The 17,889-nt window shown below is 46.7% G+C and overlaps 1 protein-coding gene across 1 annotated transcript in view; it reads right to left on the bottom strand.

Moving 5' to 3' along the window:
* Positions 1-17,889, bottom strand: part of Notum (palmitoleoyl-protein carboxylesterase notum) — a 113,355-nt gene that overhangs the window by 73,823 nt on the left and 21,643 nt on the right. Inside the window, exons 2-3 of the mRNA XM_089562453.1 lie at positions 4,122-4,174; positions 1,268-1,363 (exon numbers count right to left, since the gene is read on the bottom strand). Coding sequence (XP_089418579.1) covers positions 1,268-1,363; positions 4,122-4,174 — 149 coding nt within the window. The remainder of the gene's footprint in view (positions 1-1,267; positions 1,364-4,121; positions 4,175-17,889) is intronic.

Here is a 17,889-nt window from a genome sequence, read left to right as displayed (position 1 = left end):
CCTTGTAGGCAACGGACAATAAGCTGATTGGTCTGTAATTCTTCAAGTCCTTGACGTCTCCTTTCTTATGAATTAAGATAATGTTAGCGTTCTTCCAAGCTTCAGGTATTCTCGAGGTCACAAGGCATTGCGTATACAGGGTGGTTAGTTTTTGTAGCACAATCTCTCCTCCGTCCTTCAACAAATCTGCTGTTACCTGATCCTCACCAGCTGCTTTCCCTCTTTGCATTGCTCCTAAGGCTTTCTTTACTTCCTCCTTTCTTCACTGGCAGGATGTCCCATTGCTGTGCTCGACTGCCTCCCTCAGTAACTTGATGATTAGATTCGCTACTGTATAGATTTTTGTAGAACTCTTCGGCTAATTCAACTATCTTATCCATATTGCTGATGACATTGCCCTGTTTGTATTTTAGCGCATACATCTGGTTTTTACCTATGCCTAGTTTTCTCCTCACTGATTTTAGGCTACCTCCGTTGTGAACCCATTCGTTATGACGTAAACGTGTGGACAAGCGCGTGATGACACGTAATCGCGAACATAGTCGTACAATGCTTGCGCATTAAAATATTTTGTAGCGATAGCTAGATTACGCCAGGTTTTCGCCTCTTCGCCGTTGCCTCACTGTGACGTCACACCACAGCCCTCGATTCTTCAGCTACTCGGCTCGTCGCGGTCGCCGCGCGGCCGCCGCTCCTGCCGATGGACGCTCGCTGCGCCCACTGCATGACGTCAAACCCTACGCTCTGCAGCTGCGATAACCGGGAGTATACAAGGGGAGAGCTCGCGTCGCCGCAGCCATAGTTGAGGCCGCAGTATGGATGGTGGGAAGTCGGCCAGCCTCAAGGAGGCCGGAGATCGCCGTAGAAATGAAGTGGAGACAGTGCGCCGAAGAGACTCAAGAGGAGCGTGCCGAACGGTTGGCCAAACGCTGTGAAAGCGATGCCGCTAGACGGGCTCGCTTAGCCTCTAACCATGAATCTACAACGCCAACCTCTGATGTTTAACAAGAACATGTCTAACTACAAGCGAAGCCTAAGCGCAGCCGGGGGTCTGTAGCTGTCGCTACTCGACTAGGTTTAACGAGAGCTAAACCACAGCTAATTTCACTACCTTTCTTGAAGTTTTTGTCCCGTCCTGGTCCGCATTGTTTGTGTAATATGAACAAGCAAATTATCCCACAAGCGTCAGTTCCGTATCACCAAACAGTGAGTATATTTGGCAGATTAGTTACTCTGCATTCCAGACGACCAGGAAGAGATGGCTCACCTTGGCGTGTTTCCGGCCACTGCAGGGAAGACATGAGATGGCGCGTGCGCATCCAGCGCCCCGCGCAGCTCTTCTCGTCGTAGCAGTGCCAGCCTCCTGCGAGGTAGGGAATAGGAGGGAGACAGAACAGTGGCAGAGTCGCCGCATGAACAAGTGTGAAGTGCAAGTGGAATCGCGGCCTCAAGATGAAGTTGGAAAGAACCGTGTTGTTTAAGTAGCTTAAGCGCGCTTCAGCAGATTGCTTTCTCGAAGGTACGCCTCTGCAAGGGTGACAAACGCGTCGGCTGCCCCTTGCAAGTAGAAATGCGCTGTCGACAAATGTTATTTGAACGCATACAGCTCACAGCTTCGCATTGTAGAGCTACGAGTGCGGGACGATGTTTCCTCCTTTTGTGAGGTTCGCTTGAGAGCGTGCGAAAGAAGAGCTCTGGCCGAAGCTTCGCGCTCCTAACTTCCACGCTGCTACATGAAGTTGTTTTAAAACGTGGCAGCAATTAAGTAACATTAGTACAATTACATTAAGTTAACTGTATACCGTAATTTGTAATGCAACGATTACTTTCCGTCCAGTTTTGAATAACGTAATGGATTACTTGGGGCAGTAATTGCGCTGCAAACATGAGTAATCACTTTTCAAATTACTTCTCTTAAAATGCACCCCGGCTCTTTGTGCCATCAAGCGTTTGGACATTGTGGCAGCAAAGCGGGGAAAAAAATTCGTTGACTGATTTGAAGCTCACATGCTCCTGCGGTGTAACATATTCGGACTATTTATGGAGGCTCTGACCAGCGTACTTGTTAGGGTTCGTCAAAACAAAAAACAAGTAACTGAAATGTAATTGGTTCACTTTTTAGAAGTAGTTGTGAAGTTGTGAGCATTTTTGTGACCAGCATTTGGTAAACTATTGTAATTACATTTCCACAACTTTCTGCAAAGTAATGGGTGGTCCAATTCAATAACTTTTCAAAAGCAAATTTGCGGCGCCTGCTCAGGTGGAACAAAGGCTGCAATGGCTCAGAGACGCCGGTGGGGAAGGGCAAGGGCCCCTCCTCTTAGGGGAAATTTTGACTGCAGGCAATACGTAACGATTAAAATATATTGTCCAGAATCAAATAAGATGGCTTATTTTATGTATTCATGTATTCATTTGACAAAGACAAAACGAATAGCCATCGACTGGAACGATATTTCCGGAAGTGGTTACCAATTCACTTTAATCCTGCGCGACTGCAAGCTGCCATCGAGAAATTTTTCTTGCTACCTGCCAAAACGTCATATAAAACGCTGCATCCCGGGGTACTTGAACTACTTCAATAAATAAATGACTCAGTGACACCAGCATTTCCACAAAGTTTCTCTGAACACGGCTGTCCCCGGTATCATTGCTGTATTTGTGCGCCACGTACCGTAGACAGCGTGTCCACTGGGCGGTTGTGGGCAAGTAATCGGCAGCTCGCGTCATAAATGGGCGGCAAGTTGATATCTAAGATTTACCTAATTCCTATATTTTCCTATATGAATATTTACGGTCCTTGAAATCATCTTCATAACAGCACTGGTATAGTAAAAGTAGTACCTCTAGCAGGCCTTTTATTTCCGCGCACTGTTTTTGGCCAACATGGACATGAATGACTAGAAACATCATTCAAAGACGTACCTGGAACATTTTAGATGGTATTTATGATCATCATGGCTGGTTTTTATCTATGCCTCGTTTCCTCTTCACCGCCTTGAGGATACCTCCGTTCTTTAAAGCATGCACGATTCTCTCAATTTCCTTCTTTCAGCTACCTTGCGCTTATTTATTAACTTTAATAGCTCTGTCAGTTATGGTTAATTATTTCTCTCTGCGAACACCACAAATAACTCTCCCCTGCATTTCCTTCAGCCTACGGCATAGTCTCCAACTGTCTGGTCTCCGTGCTGCTGCTTCTTACCATGGTACTGAAGTAATCCATTAGTACTGGATACCATGTTTTTATTTTGCGCATTGCCGATTCCACGTTTTCGTTGAAGCTTTCAGCGATCTGATCATTAAGGCTGGATGCAGGCGCGTAAGCCTGCGCCACCTTAAGTGTGTACCTCTTACTGAAACTAATTAAACTGCCACTCTTTCTTTATTACCACAGAATTCCTCAGTGCTACCAGGTATACCCCATTAGTGAAGGATCAAAAACCTAGTTCTCGTCCATTCTCTAATCTACGATAGCACAGAATGTACCCATCTTTAACACTCTTTATGCCTCATCTGTCCTCCTAGCCTCATTAAGCACTATGACATCCCATCTAATACCCGCTAGTTCTTCGAACAGCACAGCTTGGTTAGCCTCTTTGGAAAAGGTTCCAGCGTTTTACGTTGCCAGGTTCAGCTTCCTATGGCGGCCTGTACACAGCCAGAGATTCTTAGCACCCTCCGCTGCGTCGCAGGCCTGACCACCGCTTTGGCCAGTTGCTCCGCAGCCGCTGGGGACTGCGGGCCGAGGGTTAATTGGTGTAGGTGGTGGCCAAATCCTGTTTTGGTGACGGAGTGAGTTGTCGGTTCAGGTCAACGAGATCAGGCCGCACCCCAGGCCTGGCTATGCATTTTATCGACACGCGCAGTTTCTTTTTAATCGGGTGGAGAATTTCACGCAAAGCAGAAAGCACGGACACTTCCGGGCCGGCCCGCTTCGACAACCTACCTTTTGCGAAGCGAGGGTATGCGCGGTAAAACACGCGGTGCTACAATCTTCCATTTATGTTTTCTTCCCTGATAAAAAGAAAACGCAAATTATAAAGGAAAGGGAAAAGGGATTTTAGGACAAAGCTGGCATACCAACAGAACCACAATGGATGAAACTTTCTTAAACTTACCTTCTAGAAATACGATCCAACGGCGACTTCCGTGCCTTTTGCGTATGTAATACCTGCCGGAGAAGAATAACTCAAGTCAGGTGCACGTTTTAGACACGCATCATCGACAGCATGTCAAGTGAGCGCACTGTTAGGCCAGCGGGTGTGTTTACGGCAATTGAGGACAGCAGGTGCTTTGTAGCCATTCTTTCCTGACCTAGGACCCTGTGGCTAAAGCTACGCGACAAAAATGTCCATCCAAGCTACGCGCTCGTTCGAGCACTGGTGTTATGGTTGCGGGCAGCAGTAGTACATCCTGCGTGCATGATCTGGTGCTGGGGTCAAGGTAGTATCTAAGAACTGCATGCTATCAAGCTCTGGTAATGGTAATCGATGGGGAAAGGTGAGGCCCCTCCCATGTGGTCTGAAAACCGATGAACGTTTTGTGTTGTGGACGCTTATTTAGTCAAGGTCATCCTGATATGGCACACACGGTTTCCGTGGAGGAATTTTTATGAATTTATCAGTCAGGAGGCATATACACTTTAATGTATGCCTGCAAATGAAAGTGCTGACAGAGCATTACGTGATGACACGGCGGTGAAATTGAGGAAACGAAGCACGGGGGTACTACCGTCGCAGGTTGGAGCTAAATTAAAGATTGGTGGCGAGAGACTGCTCGGGAAGAGCAACCTGGGTCGCTTCAAGCCCCAGCGGCGACAGGACTTGCCACCGCACGGCAGCAGCGCAACGCTTAACCGCTGCAACAATGCGGCAGTTACGCATATCCAGTCATTAACCCGCCGAAGCTATCGCGTCGTACCCTCATACAGATGGGGTAAAGGAAGAGGGTGAAAAAGAGGGGGGAAAAATAAAAGGAAGAAATGAAAAGGTGAAATCAAGCATACACAATACTCGCGCTCTCACAAACACAGAGGATTATCAAACGGCGCCTATAAAACCTGTGTTCCTTAGGTAAACTAGAAAGTCTTTTGTCTCACACGCAGCCGTTGCAGCATTACTCAAGGGTCCAAGGACATCCTTCAGGCCCAGGGCGCCATTCTGGCAGAATCCGAAACTACTTAGCAATGCCTTGCGATGAGTATTGATGATGTGGCAGCAGCAGACCAAGTGCTCAAGATCTTAGCGAACATCACATATCGGGCACAGAGGGTTGCTTGACGCACCAATTTTATGAAGAGAATGTTTAGTGTATGAAACGTCCAAGCGATTTCCGTGCAGGAAATTTCGCTCACCCCTATGTAAATTACGTCGGATACGAAAGTCACATGTGGGGTCCACACGATGTAGGGGTCTCTTATCGACGCTGGGGATCACACCACAGAGAGAGCTGCGTCTGCCAGGATCTAGCAGCAAGTCTGGCGCCATCACTACGGGAAAAAGGAACGGGTAGCATCAGGGAAGTATCACCATGCGCCGCTTTCGCTGCGCCGTCAGCGAGGTCGCTGCCTGCGAGGCTGCAGTGAGCGGATAACCACTGCACCAAAACACGATGACATAGACCGCAGGCCACGATTTGTAGCCTGTTCAGGTCGACTACGAGCTGCTCCTAAACGCGCGATGGCTTAACGATTGTAGTGCGGCGCGATAGTCAGAGTAGATAACCCACGCAGTCCGGGATTGTTGCAGAGTATAAGTAAAAGCTGCTTGCAGAGCAGCCAGCCAGCCACAAAGCAGCCACGGAGCAGCAAGTAGTCGAAGTGCGTCGACTGGGTGTCGCCGATATTGTGGGGCGCGTTGATGGAATCCAGAGGCCAACTGCTGATCGGGTGTGACTGAGCCATCAGCGTTGACGTAGCAGTGAGCACTGTGACATCCAGAAATATGCTCAAGGGCAAAGTATTTAAGTGGGGGTCCAGGGCTATGGTTTATTTTCTTAATTCCAGGTATTTTTGCCGTAATCTGCCATGCAGCAAACTTAAAAGAAGTTGAGGAGGACGTGGCCGCACTGATAGAGAAAGACGTCTGCTGTCTGCTAGACTACGCACTGTGGAGGTGTTTCTGTGAAGGCCGTGGCCGATTCTCAAGGCTTTCCCTTGCATGTCTGCAATGAGTTTCATATTTCTTTGCGAGATACCCTGGAGAACTAGGAGACTAAAACGCAGAAGGCCTTCACAGAGCGCTCCATACAGCCGTTGTAATTGATGAGAACAATAGCCTCTTCTGGTAGTCGAGACTATTCTAAGGGGCGTATGAAGAGAGTGATTTTCAGCTGTGCTACATGTGGAGACCACGAGAAAGGCTAGTCAAACGTCACACCTCGATATTTATGGCTTTTGACACATGGTACTATACAGGGTGTTTTACCTAAGACTATACATACTTCTTGAAAATCGCCTTTTTGAGTTAGAAGAGCGCTTTTTGCGGCCTAGCATTGTTAGTGGTGTTGTAGAGCTAAATCAGAATACATCTGAAATGTGCCAACTAGCAGGCTGGTTAATTAATACTCAATAGTTAGCTTTTAACTCTTAGCGTTGGGCTCCTTAATTACCAAGAGGCGTGTAGCTGTCACCAGCGAAACAGAAAATAGGGATGAATAAAGCACTGTATCTAAGGAAAGACACGTTAGTTGGCACGTGACACTTCAGGGAAAGGGAAAAGAGAAAAAAAGGGAGTGCAGTGGTATTTTGGAAGAGATGGAGAAGACGACGAAACCGAAAACGAGGCGAAGAGGGGTGGCGACGCGGACAGAAGGAGGGCCTATCTGTTGTTTCAGCCAGCGTCTTCGCTTCTGCGGACGCGGTTGTTGCGACGCGCGTCTGTTCTTTCACTCTTTCCTCTTATCTTTTAACGCTCCTCTATCTGCAGGTGGCAGTGGTGGTGGCTCGGCTCGAGCCAGTCGGCAGGCCCGTGCACTTTTCATCCTTCTCTCAGACGCAACTACAGAAGGAACGTTGTAGATGTGGACGTTGGCGCACGTCTGTCAGCTGCTGCAAGAGATGTTCGATCGTGAGGCCCACTGACCAGGACTGGTGCCTACCGGCTGATGCTCCAGTCCAGTGGATCACGACGCTGACCCCGTCACCGGTACAAGGACGCTCCAACGCCTACAGCCAGCTAAGGAGACCTGGTGGTGGTGGTGGTGAAGTCTTTTATTTGATGAAATAGAGTTTGGGAGCCACAGAGTGGCCCCGCTGCATGGTCGGCGTCCCTAGTCCGGGACACCGCATGACAAGGCCCTTTCTGTCGCCCGTTTCACCAGAGCCCTTTAGGACTCAAGCGAGGAGCAGTTGAGGAGGGCAGTCTCCCATGCCTCTCTGGAAGGGGTAGGGGAAGTGGGGAGGTTGGGATTTTGAGTACATGCCCACACCATGTGGAAGATATCACAGGTCTCCCCACAGTGCGGCCATCACCCATCCGTGTTAGGATCGTAATGTTTTATAATTGCAGGACAGAGTAGAGTACCTGTCTGCAGGCGCCTTAAAGTTCGCGCCTCCGTCTTACTCAGCCCCTTTGCAGGGGCCGGTCGGTGAGCATTTGTTCAGCCCCACGACCAATAACTCTGACATAGTTGTCTTTAAGCTTGAGAAAACTATAGCCACCCCGTATCTGCAACGTTCTGTAGGGTGCGTTTTGGGCAGCTGCGTAGCAACTGGCTGCTGACCCAAGCAGTGGCCTCTCGCTGAGCTGCATGGCGCGGTGCCGACGCTGTTAACTACGAGATCGAAACCGGCCGCGAAGGCCACGTTTCGATGGAGGCGAAACATAGAAGGCACCCACGTGCTATGCGATATCAGTGCACATAAAAATCCCCAGGTGGTGAAAATTATTCTGGACCGCTACACTCAGCACCTCTTTCGCTCTTTCTTCTTCCACTCCCAACTTCTTCTCTTTCCTCACGACGCGGTTAAAGTGTTCACCTGGACAGTTACTGCGACATTTCCTTGCCCCCCCCCCCCCCCCCCCCCCGCAAGAGAAGGAAAAACCAAGATCGCCAACGTTCGCTACGTCAGGAAAGGTACTGATGGCGGTGACACCAGCCTGCAATCCGGACGGACGGTCACTAATAAGTGCCACGTAACCGGCATTTGTTGTCAGTGAGAGAACGGCATATTTAAGCACCGTTCAGTCGTGGACAGCTCTGAAAACTGGGGCTCCAAATCTCTCCAAATGCAAAGGAGCCCCGCCTGCACCACTGCCACACTCGTGGGAAGCAGAGAAGAGGAAAGGATTCATGCTGGAACAAGCTAGTAATGCACGACATCAACACTGTGATGCTCTGTTGTCATTAATTTCATTACATTTATCATTTCATTTATTTACCCTAAGCGCCCTTTCGGGCATTACATAGAGGGGGGATACAATTCAAAATTGGTTATATATGCACATAAGCAAAAAAGCACTTATAAGCTAACCATAGAAATCTATAAAAGGAAAAAATGTAAGACGAAGTAAACGAATTTGGAACCTGTGTATTTATGCAATAGCAATATATATGGGTGTGTTCAGATAAGAACGGTAATCGAGGTCCCATGACCATTTTTTGTTTTCAATTAAATTTTTATATATGATGGGCAAATGTGTCCACACAAAGGAATGAACCTTAGTTTTGCAAGAAGCTTCGTAGTTTTCTCGGAAAAAAATCGCATGTCACAAGAGGTGGAGAATGTCGTTTTTGGCACTTCGCAATGTTGCAAGTTTGAAGCCTCATTGCATGCACAAAAAAATGTTTCCGCGCATCAGCATTTTTTCAGAACTTCTTTACAACTTTTACAATCCGAGAAAATAAAAAATGTTTTCTTGCTCTTTTAACCTTCCGAGTAAAAAAATTGCAAACTTCGCTTCCGGAGCTATGCGGTGCAAAAAAGGCACTTTTCAGGGCAGCCTTAGGGCAAGATGCCTAAAGATCTCCCCAATGAATATTTTTCTCAGTATTTTTCAGCTGTTTTTACTCACCTCAGGCAAGTTCTGTTGCTCTAGACTTGACAGATAGTTTTCAGTACAGTCTCAAAATTGGCCGAAGTTCAAAAACGCCAAAAAAGTGACAACTTTGACTTGGGTTTAAAAAAAAACATCATCATCGAATTTTGTGAAAATTTGCCTGAATAATCCTCAATACATGATAACTTTTAGGCACTAGAAAAGTGTTGCATTATATTGTTTTCAAATACAAAAATAAACACAAAACTGAGTCCACGTTTTTGTTACATAGAATTGCTTATCACTGCCTCTTAGAAATAGTAGATGTCAGAAATTTGATTTAGCACTCAATGAAAGTGGTTACATTTTATTTACCCCAATGTCCGAACCATTCTCAATGCTTATAGAACTTTTATTCGCTTGTTAGCGGCGCTCTTAATGCGTTAAAATCGGAATAAATCCGCTATTTTGCCTGATGTCATAAGAATTGGCTGGTGGCGGTCAAACGTTGTTTGTATTCTCTAATTTATTCGTCGTACGGTCTATTGGTATATATAATCGATTTTTTAAAGATATTAGATCATTTCTCGGTTCTTAGAAAAAAATTTATATATAAAAGTTAATACTAATGCGTTTCTCAAGTCGGCGTTTCCGAACCTGCGTCTATTTACCTCTGTGTTCAATGGTTCTACAAGGCACTGTCAGGAGACAAAACGTCGTTTCCTGAGGGGAACGATTTATCCGCAAGGTTTTTAATCATGGGGAGTTTTAATCGGGAGGCAATTTAAAAATTTGATGCCGCTTCATGTGCACATTGCAATTCAGAAAATCGTAACAAGAAATAAACGGCGGCAGTTGATTTCGGTTTTGTGCACAGTATATTGTCCAGCACGAAGCACTAACCAGATCACAGCGTCTTCCATGCAGAAGCAGCGGTGGAGGCCACGTAGGATGCACTGCCTTAAGTTGACTGAGCGTACTTCCACAGGTGGAGCGTCTGAACTCCAGGCACTTTCTTTGCCAGTTTCCATTGTTCCTTCTTCACTTCGCGAAAGTCTGCAAGCTCCCTCTGTGGCAGCTCCAGAATGGTGATGCACTTAAGTGTTTCTTGAATTGCGTCTACGAAGCCTCTGGCTGTGTGTATGGCCTCACTTACAGGCTTCCGCAAGTTGTGTTGTGATGCTCGATGTTTCACTGGCCCACCAGCACCGTCGCAAGCATTTTTGCAGTGTCCAGAGGCCGAAAACATCAATATCGTCCATTGACATTCACTGCGCTGCAGCTCATGAACCTGGGATTTATTCCTGAAGTCAGCGGGAGCCCCGTCACTCAAATATATTATCTTGGTGTAGATTGGCGCGTTTTCTTCGATATGTGCTTTGATTTTCGACAGAGCCAAGCATGCATGAGCGGAATTATGAGACATATCGTCGAAATTAACGGCGTAGTTACCAGTCGATTTTCTTGACATGACAACGCAGCTAAAAACGGTTACCTGCTTTTGCTGCCAATGGTACGCTTGTACTCAGTCTGGAAGCACAACTGTTCATTTTTTGGGGAAATCAGAATGTAAAAGAATTGCACCTCTCTTGCAGCTGTGTGCTTTTTCGTGTATTGCTCTTGCTTGCACAGATATAATGTAGTTGTAGGGAATGCATTTCATGGCCACTCTTAGAAATTCTCTAATAAGCGATGAAGTGGTCAGAATTTTTTTACCTAGCTCACCGTATTCCCATGTAGCAATCAACACCTCATCCTCGCTGCTCATTTCAAAATTTTCTAAAGTGAAAATGCCATCATGTGGATAGTGGCAGAATTCCTGAGGAAACATGACGCAGCATCACACCATCGAGCATCACAACACAACTTGCGGAAGCCTGTAAGTGAGGCCATACACACAGCCAGAGGCTTCGTAGACGCAATTCAAGAAACACTAAAGAACATCACCATTCTGGAGCTGCCACAGACGCAGCTTGCAGACTTTCGCGAAGTGAAGAAGGAACAATGGAAACTGGCAAAGAAAGTGCCTTGAGTTCAGACGCTCCACCTGTGGAAGTACGCTCAGTCAACTTAAGGCAGTGCATCCTACGTGGCCTCCACCGCTGCTTCTGAATGGAAGGGACTGTGATCTGGCTAGTGCTTCGTGCTGGACAATATACTGTGCGCAAAACCGAAATCAACTGCCGCCGTTCATTTCTTGTTACGATTTTCTGAATTGCAATGTGCACATGAAGCGGCATCAAATTTTTAAATTGCCTCCCGATTAAAACTCCCCATGATTAAAAACCTTGCAGATAAATCGTTCCCCTCAGGAGACGACGTTTTGTCTCCTGACAGTGCCTTGTAGAACCATTGAACACAGAGGTAAAGAGACGCAGGTTCGGAAACGCCGATTTGAGAAACGCGTTAATATTAACTTTTATATATAGAAATTTTTCTAAGACCCGAGAAAGGATCTAATATCTTTAAAGAATCGATTATATATACCAATAGACCGTACGACGAATAAATTAGAGAATACGAACAACGTTTGACCGCCGCCAGCCAATTCTTATGACATCAGGCAAAATAGCGAATTTATTCCCATTTTCACGCATTAAGAGCGCCGCTAACAAGCGAATAGAAGTTCTATAAGCATTGAGAATGGTTCGGATATTGGGGTAAATAAAATGTAACCACGTTCAATGAGTGCTAAATCAAATTTCTGACATCTACTATTTCTAAGAGGCAGTGATAAGCAATTCTATGTAACAAAAACGTGGACTCAGTTTTGTGTTTATTTTTGTATTTGAAAACAATATAATGCAACACTTTTCTAGTGCCTAAAAGTTATCATGTATTGAGGATAATTCAGGCAAATTTTCACAAAATTCGATGATGATGTTTTTTTTAAAACCCAAGTCAAAGTTGTCACTTTTTTGGCGTTTTTGAACTTCGGCCAATTTTGAGACTGTACTGAAAACTATCTGTCAAGTCTAGAGCAACAGAACTTGCCTGAGGTGAGTAAAAACAGCTGAAAAATACTGAGAAAAATATTCATTGGGGAGATCTTTAGGCATCTTGCCCTAAGGCTGCCCTGAAAAGTGCCTTTTTTGCACCGCATAGCTCCGGAAGCGAAGTTTGCAATTTTTTTACTCAGAAGGTTGAAAGAGCAAGAAAACATTTTTTATTTTCTCGGATTGTACAAGTTGTAAAGAAGTTCTGAAAAAATGGTGATGCGCGGAAAAAAATTTTTGTGCATGCAATGAGGCTTCAAACTTGCAACATTGCGAAGTGCCAAAAACGACATTCTCCACCTCTTGTGACATGCGATTTTTTTCCGAGAAAACTACGAAGCTTCTTGCAAAACTAAGGTTCATTCCTTTGTGTGGACACATTTGCCCATCATATATAAAAATTTCATTGAAAACAAAAAATGGTCATGGGACCTCGATTACCGTTCTTATCTGAACACGCCCATATGTATTTGAATGATTACACAAGGCTATAACAGAATTAGCTATAAGCACGCGCAGTCCCGGGCAGGGAGCGCAATACAACAATGAATACAGCCCTGTACATGGAGCGGCCGCTCCATTCTTATGTGCGCTGTTGGCCGCTTTGTCGCACGTGGGCTCGGCACCTCTCCTGCCAAGTGAGAAGTGGCGGGTGTGAATGAAGACCAGGAATGCGGTGCGCCTTACGCGATCTCCTCCGTTTCTCTTTCTACCAGGCGCCCGTAAATCACCGTAAATCGGCAATGATCTCACTGCGTGGAGGGAGCCCCCCCCCCCCCCCCCCCCCCCCCCTCTGGGCCGGTATCCCGTTTCGGGCAGTCTCAGCCACCCCTCTCAAAGTGGCCGAGGGCGGCGTTTTTACGAGCTGACGCGCAGCGGCGGAAGGGCGCCCGATGCCAATCTGGCCATCGGAGAAGAACTGGGCGGGGGTGAGGCCCTGTTTGCGCGGCGGCTCGTTTGACTCGGGGCGCCGGCGGCCGAAGGCCATAGATCTTGCGAGTCGCCTTAACGACAGGCCTGGCTACATCCAGGAATGCGCCCCCTCCCCGCCCGATATGCGCGCGAGGCGGCGGCGGCTCTTGTGTAATTCGTCTCGCGAAAGGGAAGGAAACCGAATGCGGGGACGGCTTTCGCAGCGTGTCTTCCGAGCCATCCTCGAGACCACAATCCATCACGACGGTACAGATCCGCGCGAGAGATTCGGTCACCACGCATCCGAAGCAGTGCATCGCGGCCATGGTCAGCCCTTGTGCACAGTCAGCGGCTGCCATCCGTAAGAACAGCGCTCATGTGGAATGTAAGGAGCTACTGTGCACCTGAGGAGCCCGAAAGGAAGTCATCTGGAAAGTCAGCTTCCCCACCTGCCTTAGTTGCCTGGGAAAGAGATCAACCTGCAAACATTCATTCCTCGGCTTGCAGATTCACCAGTACGTTTAATGGCTTCAACAGTTCACGTGAGGGAAGGTGTTCAGTAGGGTGTGTAATTTTAAACTGCTGCGTCTTTTGTCCCTGATGCAGCCGTCACGGTGGCTACGTGGTTGTGGTCCTCGACTGTTCGGCCGAATGACACGAGTTCGATGCCGGCCGCTCTGGTCGCATTTCGATGGAGGCGAAATGCTAGCGGCACTTGTATTGCGCGAGGTGGTTGAAATTACCAGGGGCTCTCCATTACGGCGTCCTGCGTAGCCTGAGTCGCTTTACGACGTTAAAACCCTAAAAAGGAAGTTCATCAGTGTATATCTTAGTGTATACATTACTGTTTACCTTGGGCTTCCCGCCTATAATTTTGGTGGTGCATAACAATTGTGGCCGTTATCAGACCGCATGTCTTCATTCTCCACTAGAAATTAAAAGTGGCCCAGATAAGTGTACGGTGAAAATCGCGGAAAAACTACTCACCGGACGAAAGCTTCCGACCGTCGAACTTACACGGACACAACTGAACGCTTTCTTTTGTGACCATGGACACAACCTCTCCAAACTGACGCCTGACAATCTCTGTATAGAACAGCTGTATTTATAGCATAAACTAACACTAACCTAATGTGATTATAACCGTAAATCAAGTGCCTTAATGAGCGGGTTTTATGCAGCTGATCTCATAATCTCATGGTCATGATTTCATCTCATGATCTGATTCCAACAGCGTACCTTTCAATGCTCGTGAGACATCAATCCGTGCAGTTAGTACTCAAAGACGTTATGTTGGTTCAAGAGCTAAGTTTTAGCATGCGTGCAGTTGTTCATTCAAATGAACCTCGCAAAAAAAAGCTCACCGGAAGTAACCTCACTTAGTATTAGCACACCTGCAAAGATTCTCACAGCTTCATTCATGACCTCAAAAGAAGCTTAACGTATTAAAGTCAGCTATTCTCTTTAAAGAGCAGTTAACCTAACCTAACTAATCCAACCAAGCGTAGGTTTGGTTAACCTGACCATGAAGCCTAACCGTGAACTCTTGCTACAAACTGTTAGCCTTTCTTTTTTAACGCTTCCATTTAAAACCTAATCTAAACGCTCTATCTGCTTGGTTCACTACCGATATTGGTTCCGAAGGCGCGCGCTATAGGCGCCGGATAAACGCTCATCGGCAAAATTTTGACCGAACTCAAGCTAACCGATCAGAAGCAGACCCTCCCCGGTAGCCTAGTTCTTTGGTTTGGTTTATGGTTTGGTTTATGGGGCTTAACGTCCCAAAGCGACTGAGGCTATGAGAGACGCCGTAGTGGAGGGCTCCGGAAATTTCGACCACCTGGGGTTCTTTAACGTGCACTGACATCGCACAGTACACGGGCCTCGAGAATTTCTCCTCCAAAGAAATTCAACCGCCGCAGCCGGGATCGAACCCGCGTCTTTCGGGTCAGCAGCCGAGCACCATAACCACTGAGCCACCGCGGCGGCTCCTAGTTCTTTGATCATCTGCCTCGCATGCGGGAGGTGCGGGGTTCGATCCCCAGCGCCGCCGGGCACCCACTCAATAATACGATGGGTACAAGTTTTCCCTCGGCCTGGTGCTCCGCTTCTTTAGGGCGAAATACTTGGGAAATGGGTCTTTGACCCATTTGCATGTGCCATGGTGCTCTTTGGCCGCCGAAGCCCTTGCGCAATAAAAAAAAATTATGATCATCATCAGACTCACCCATAAGATCACTGCTTTCTTTCGCACTGCTTCTTTTTTCGCAAAAACCTCACCGAACTGAGGTTTTGCATTCTTTTGGAATTTTCGATGACATCTACTCCGATATTTCGGGTTAATCTAGTCTTAAAGCTAGGTTAGGTTAGGTTAGGTTACGTTAGGTTACGTCACGTTACGTTACGTTACATTACGTTACGTTACGTTAAATTAAGTTAAAGATTGGGTGAGGTTTTAAATAGAGGCTGGTTAGGTTTTAAATAGAGGCGTTAATAGTTATTCTGAATAAGACCTCCACGCCTACTTTAGCTTACAAGTTGCTGAAGGAAACACGGGAACAAATAAGAAAGTGAATACCACAGGCATGTGTTCGGGCTTGGTGCCAGGACCTTTTTGGAAGCTGATGGACTCAAGCCATATATATGCATAAGCCCATCTGCGCGCCTGTGTCCATTACAGTAAAGAGACTGGCAGTCTTCCGATGCGGCGTCCGGTGATTGGCTGAGCAAAGAAAGCGGTGAGAGCTTTTGTCGGTGAGCTTGAGTTCAGGATTAGCGGAAATATTTACACATCTCATTTACTCTCCCTTCTGACTGAGCTCACGAAACTGCCTGAACAGGTTGGGCCGCGTGTAGCATGCTTCCTGTGCGGACAGTTCCCAATCCAAATACCGCGTGTTCGCCGTAATGCTGAAATCTCAGCGGCCGAAATTTCTACATGGCTTTTCCGTGCACCAACGCCACCTACTCAAAAACCCTTTAGCCCCTCCTGTAAGCGTTAAGTTATGGATGACGAAAAAAAAAACACAAAAGAGAATTAAACTTAGAAAATAGAAGCAAACTCTCCCGCTCGTGGTTACGTAGAAACTGTGCGTGTTATTCCAAGCTTTAGAGAATTTTCAACAGGCTGGCGTCTCGATTACACGGGAGCAGTAGAGTCGAACCGCTGGTTACCTGGAAAAGGGCAGCCCGCAAAGGTGTGCGACACTTGACGTAGCCGTGTTTGTGATTCTACAGAAACCTAAGCGGAAATTTTTTTACTTTCTCGCGCAGCGAAGGAAAACGCGGAGGAGCGCCAGCAGAGAATAGTCAGCTAAGCGGGGAACAACCCCACCTTCGCACAGCATCTGAAACGCTTTTCCGAGGGGGAGATATAACGTGGAAGCAAGCTGGGAGAGCAGCAATGCAGAATGGAATAATAAAATTCATAAAAAAGGCAAAAAACATGCACAAAGATATGAAGAAACGCAAAGAGGCTCACAGATGCGACTACAAACAAAACAAGACTTGCGACTAAAATAATTCTCGCAAGCAACGTCGTCAAGATGGGTTAAGAGCAATAGGAGGGTTATAAATTGATTTCGGAACAACAGAATTTTTAAAGAAGTGGAAAGAGCGGCTGCATTTTGCTGAATTTGATTTATGACTGTCTCCTTTCGTGCACACCTCGGAGGGAGTCTGGCCATCTGCCCATCTTCGCACTGGGCAACAATCTATTTTCTTCTCCGCTGTAGTAAGTGCTCCAAAGAGATTAAGGTTCACCGGAATCTGTGAAATCCGTTCGTTTCGACTAACAAAGGTGGCTTTATATATATATATATATATATATATATATATATATATATATATATATATAAAATGGGGTTGATACTGGGGGGATAAACACGTATTCCCCGTTTAAGCGCGGCTGACACAGTTCAAAACCGCGCGGACCCCACCCCGTGATCGCGTACGCTACCGAGCGCACGCCGACCATGGCGGGCCTTGCTCTATGGGAACAAAGGAACGACACACTGGCTGACACAAACAAGGCATTTATTGCTATAACAACAATAACGCCAGCTAGCAACAAAATACACTGAGGAATCTAGGATGTCCGACTCACCAGTACGGCTACGAGCGAATGTTCGCCCACGGTAGGGCAGAGGGAATATCTCCGACGCCAGACGGGACGAGCTGAGGGGAACAAGTTTCAGAAGGGTATATGCTTGGGCTTGTTGGTTCATAACTGCAAGGTGAAAAACGTAGCGCAAAGAGACGAGGACACAGAAAGACGGACAACACACGGCGCTAACTTCCAACAATGGTTTATTTCAGAAAGAAAGGTGGTTTTATAACGACATCACGACCAACACGCCGTCAAACCATGAGCTAGCAAAGCGTATCAGCCAGATATGCGAGCTCTTTCCTCGTGTGGAACAAGTTTCCACACGAGGACGCCCGCGGCAGAGAGCGGAGCTTTGCGCGTGAACGTCCAACACGCTTCCCTGTCCCAGGGAGAAGAGAGCCAGCTATCCCCCGCGCGCGCGCAGCAAAACGCCATCCGTGGCGCTGGTGTCGCTGCGACGCGAGCGCCCTCCCCTGTTAGTTAGAGAAACCAAACTGAGAAGGGTGCGTTGCGGGAGAGATAACTACAGGGAACTAGCGCGTTGAGGGAAAGCGAAAGCAGGGGACGAAAGCGTCCCCACATCATATATATATATATATATATATATATATATATATATATATATACAGGTTCTTCCAGCGCCCTTCTTCATACCTTTCCCATACATTAATACGCAGAACGGCGCTGCAAGAACCTGTATATATATATATATATATATATATATATATATATATATATATATATATATATATATATATATATATATATATATATATATATATATATACAGGTTCTTGCAGCGCCCTTCTGCGCATTAATGTATGGGAAAGGTATGAAACATGAACTGAACACATGCGGTGCAATATACAAAATACATCCGAATGCAAACGAA

The sequence above is a fragment of the Amblyomma mixtum genome, chromosome 10 (genome assembly GCF_055824585.1).
Source record: "Amblyomma mixtum isolate Tamu chromosome 10, ASM5582458v1, whole genome shotgun sequence".
NCBI classification, from domain to species: domain Eukaryota; kingdom Metazoa; phylum Arthropoda; class Arachnida; order Ixodida; family Ixodidae; genus Amblyomma; species Amblyomma mixtum.
Note: the sequence above shows the minus strand (reverse complement) of the source record. Positions and strands in the feature narration are given on the sequence as shown.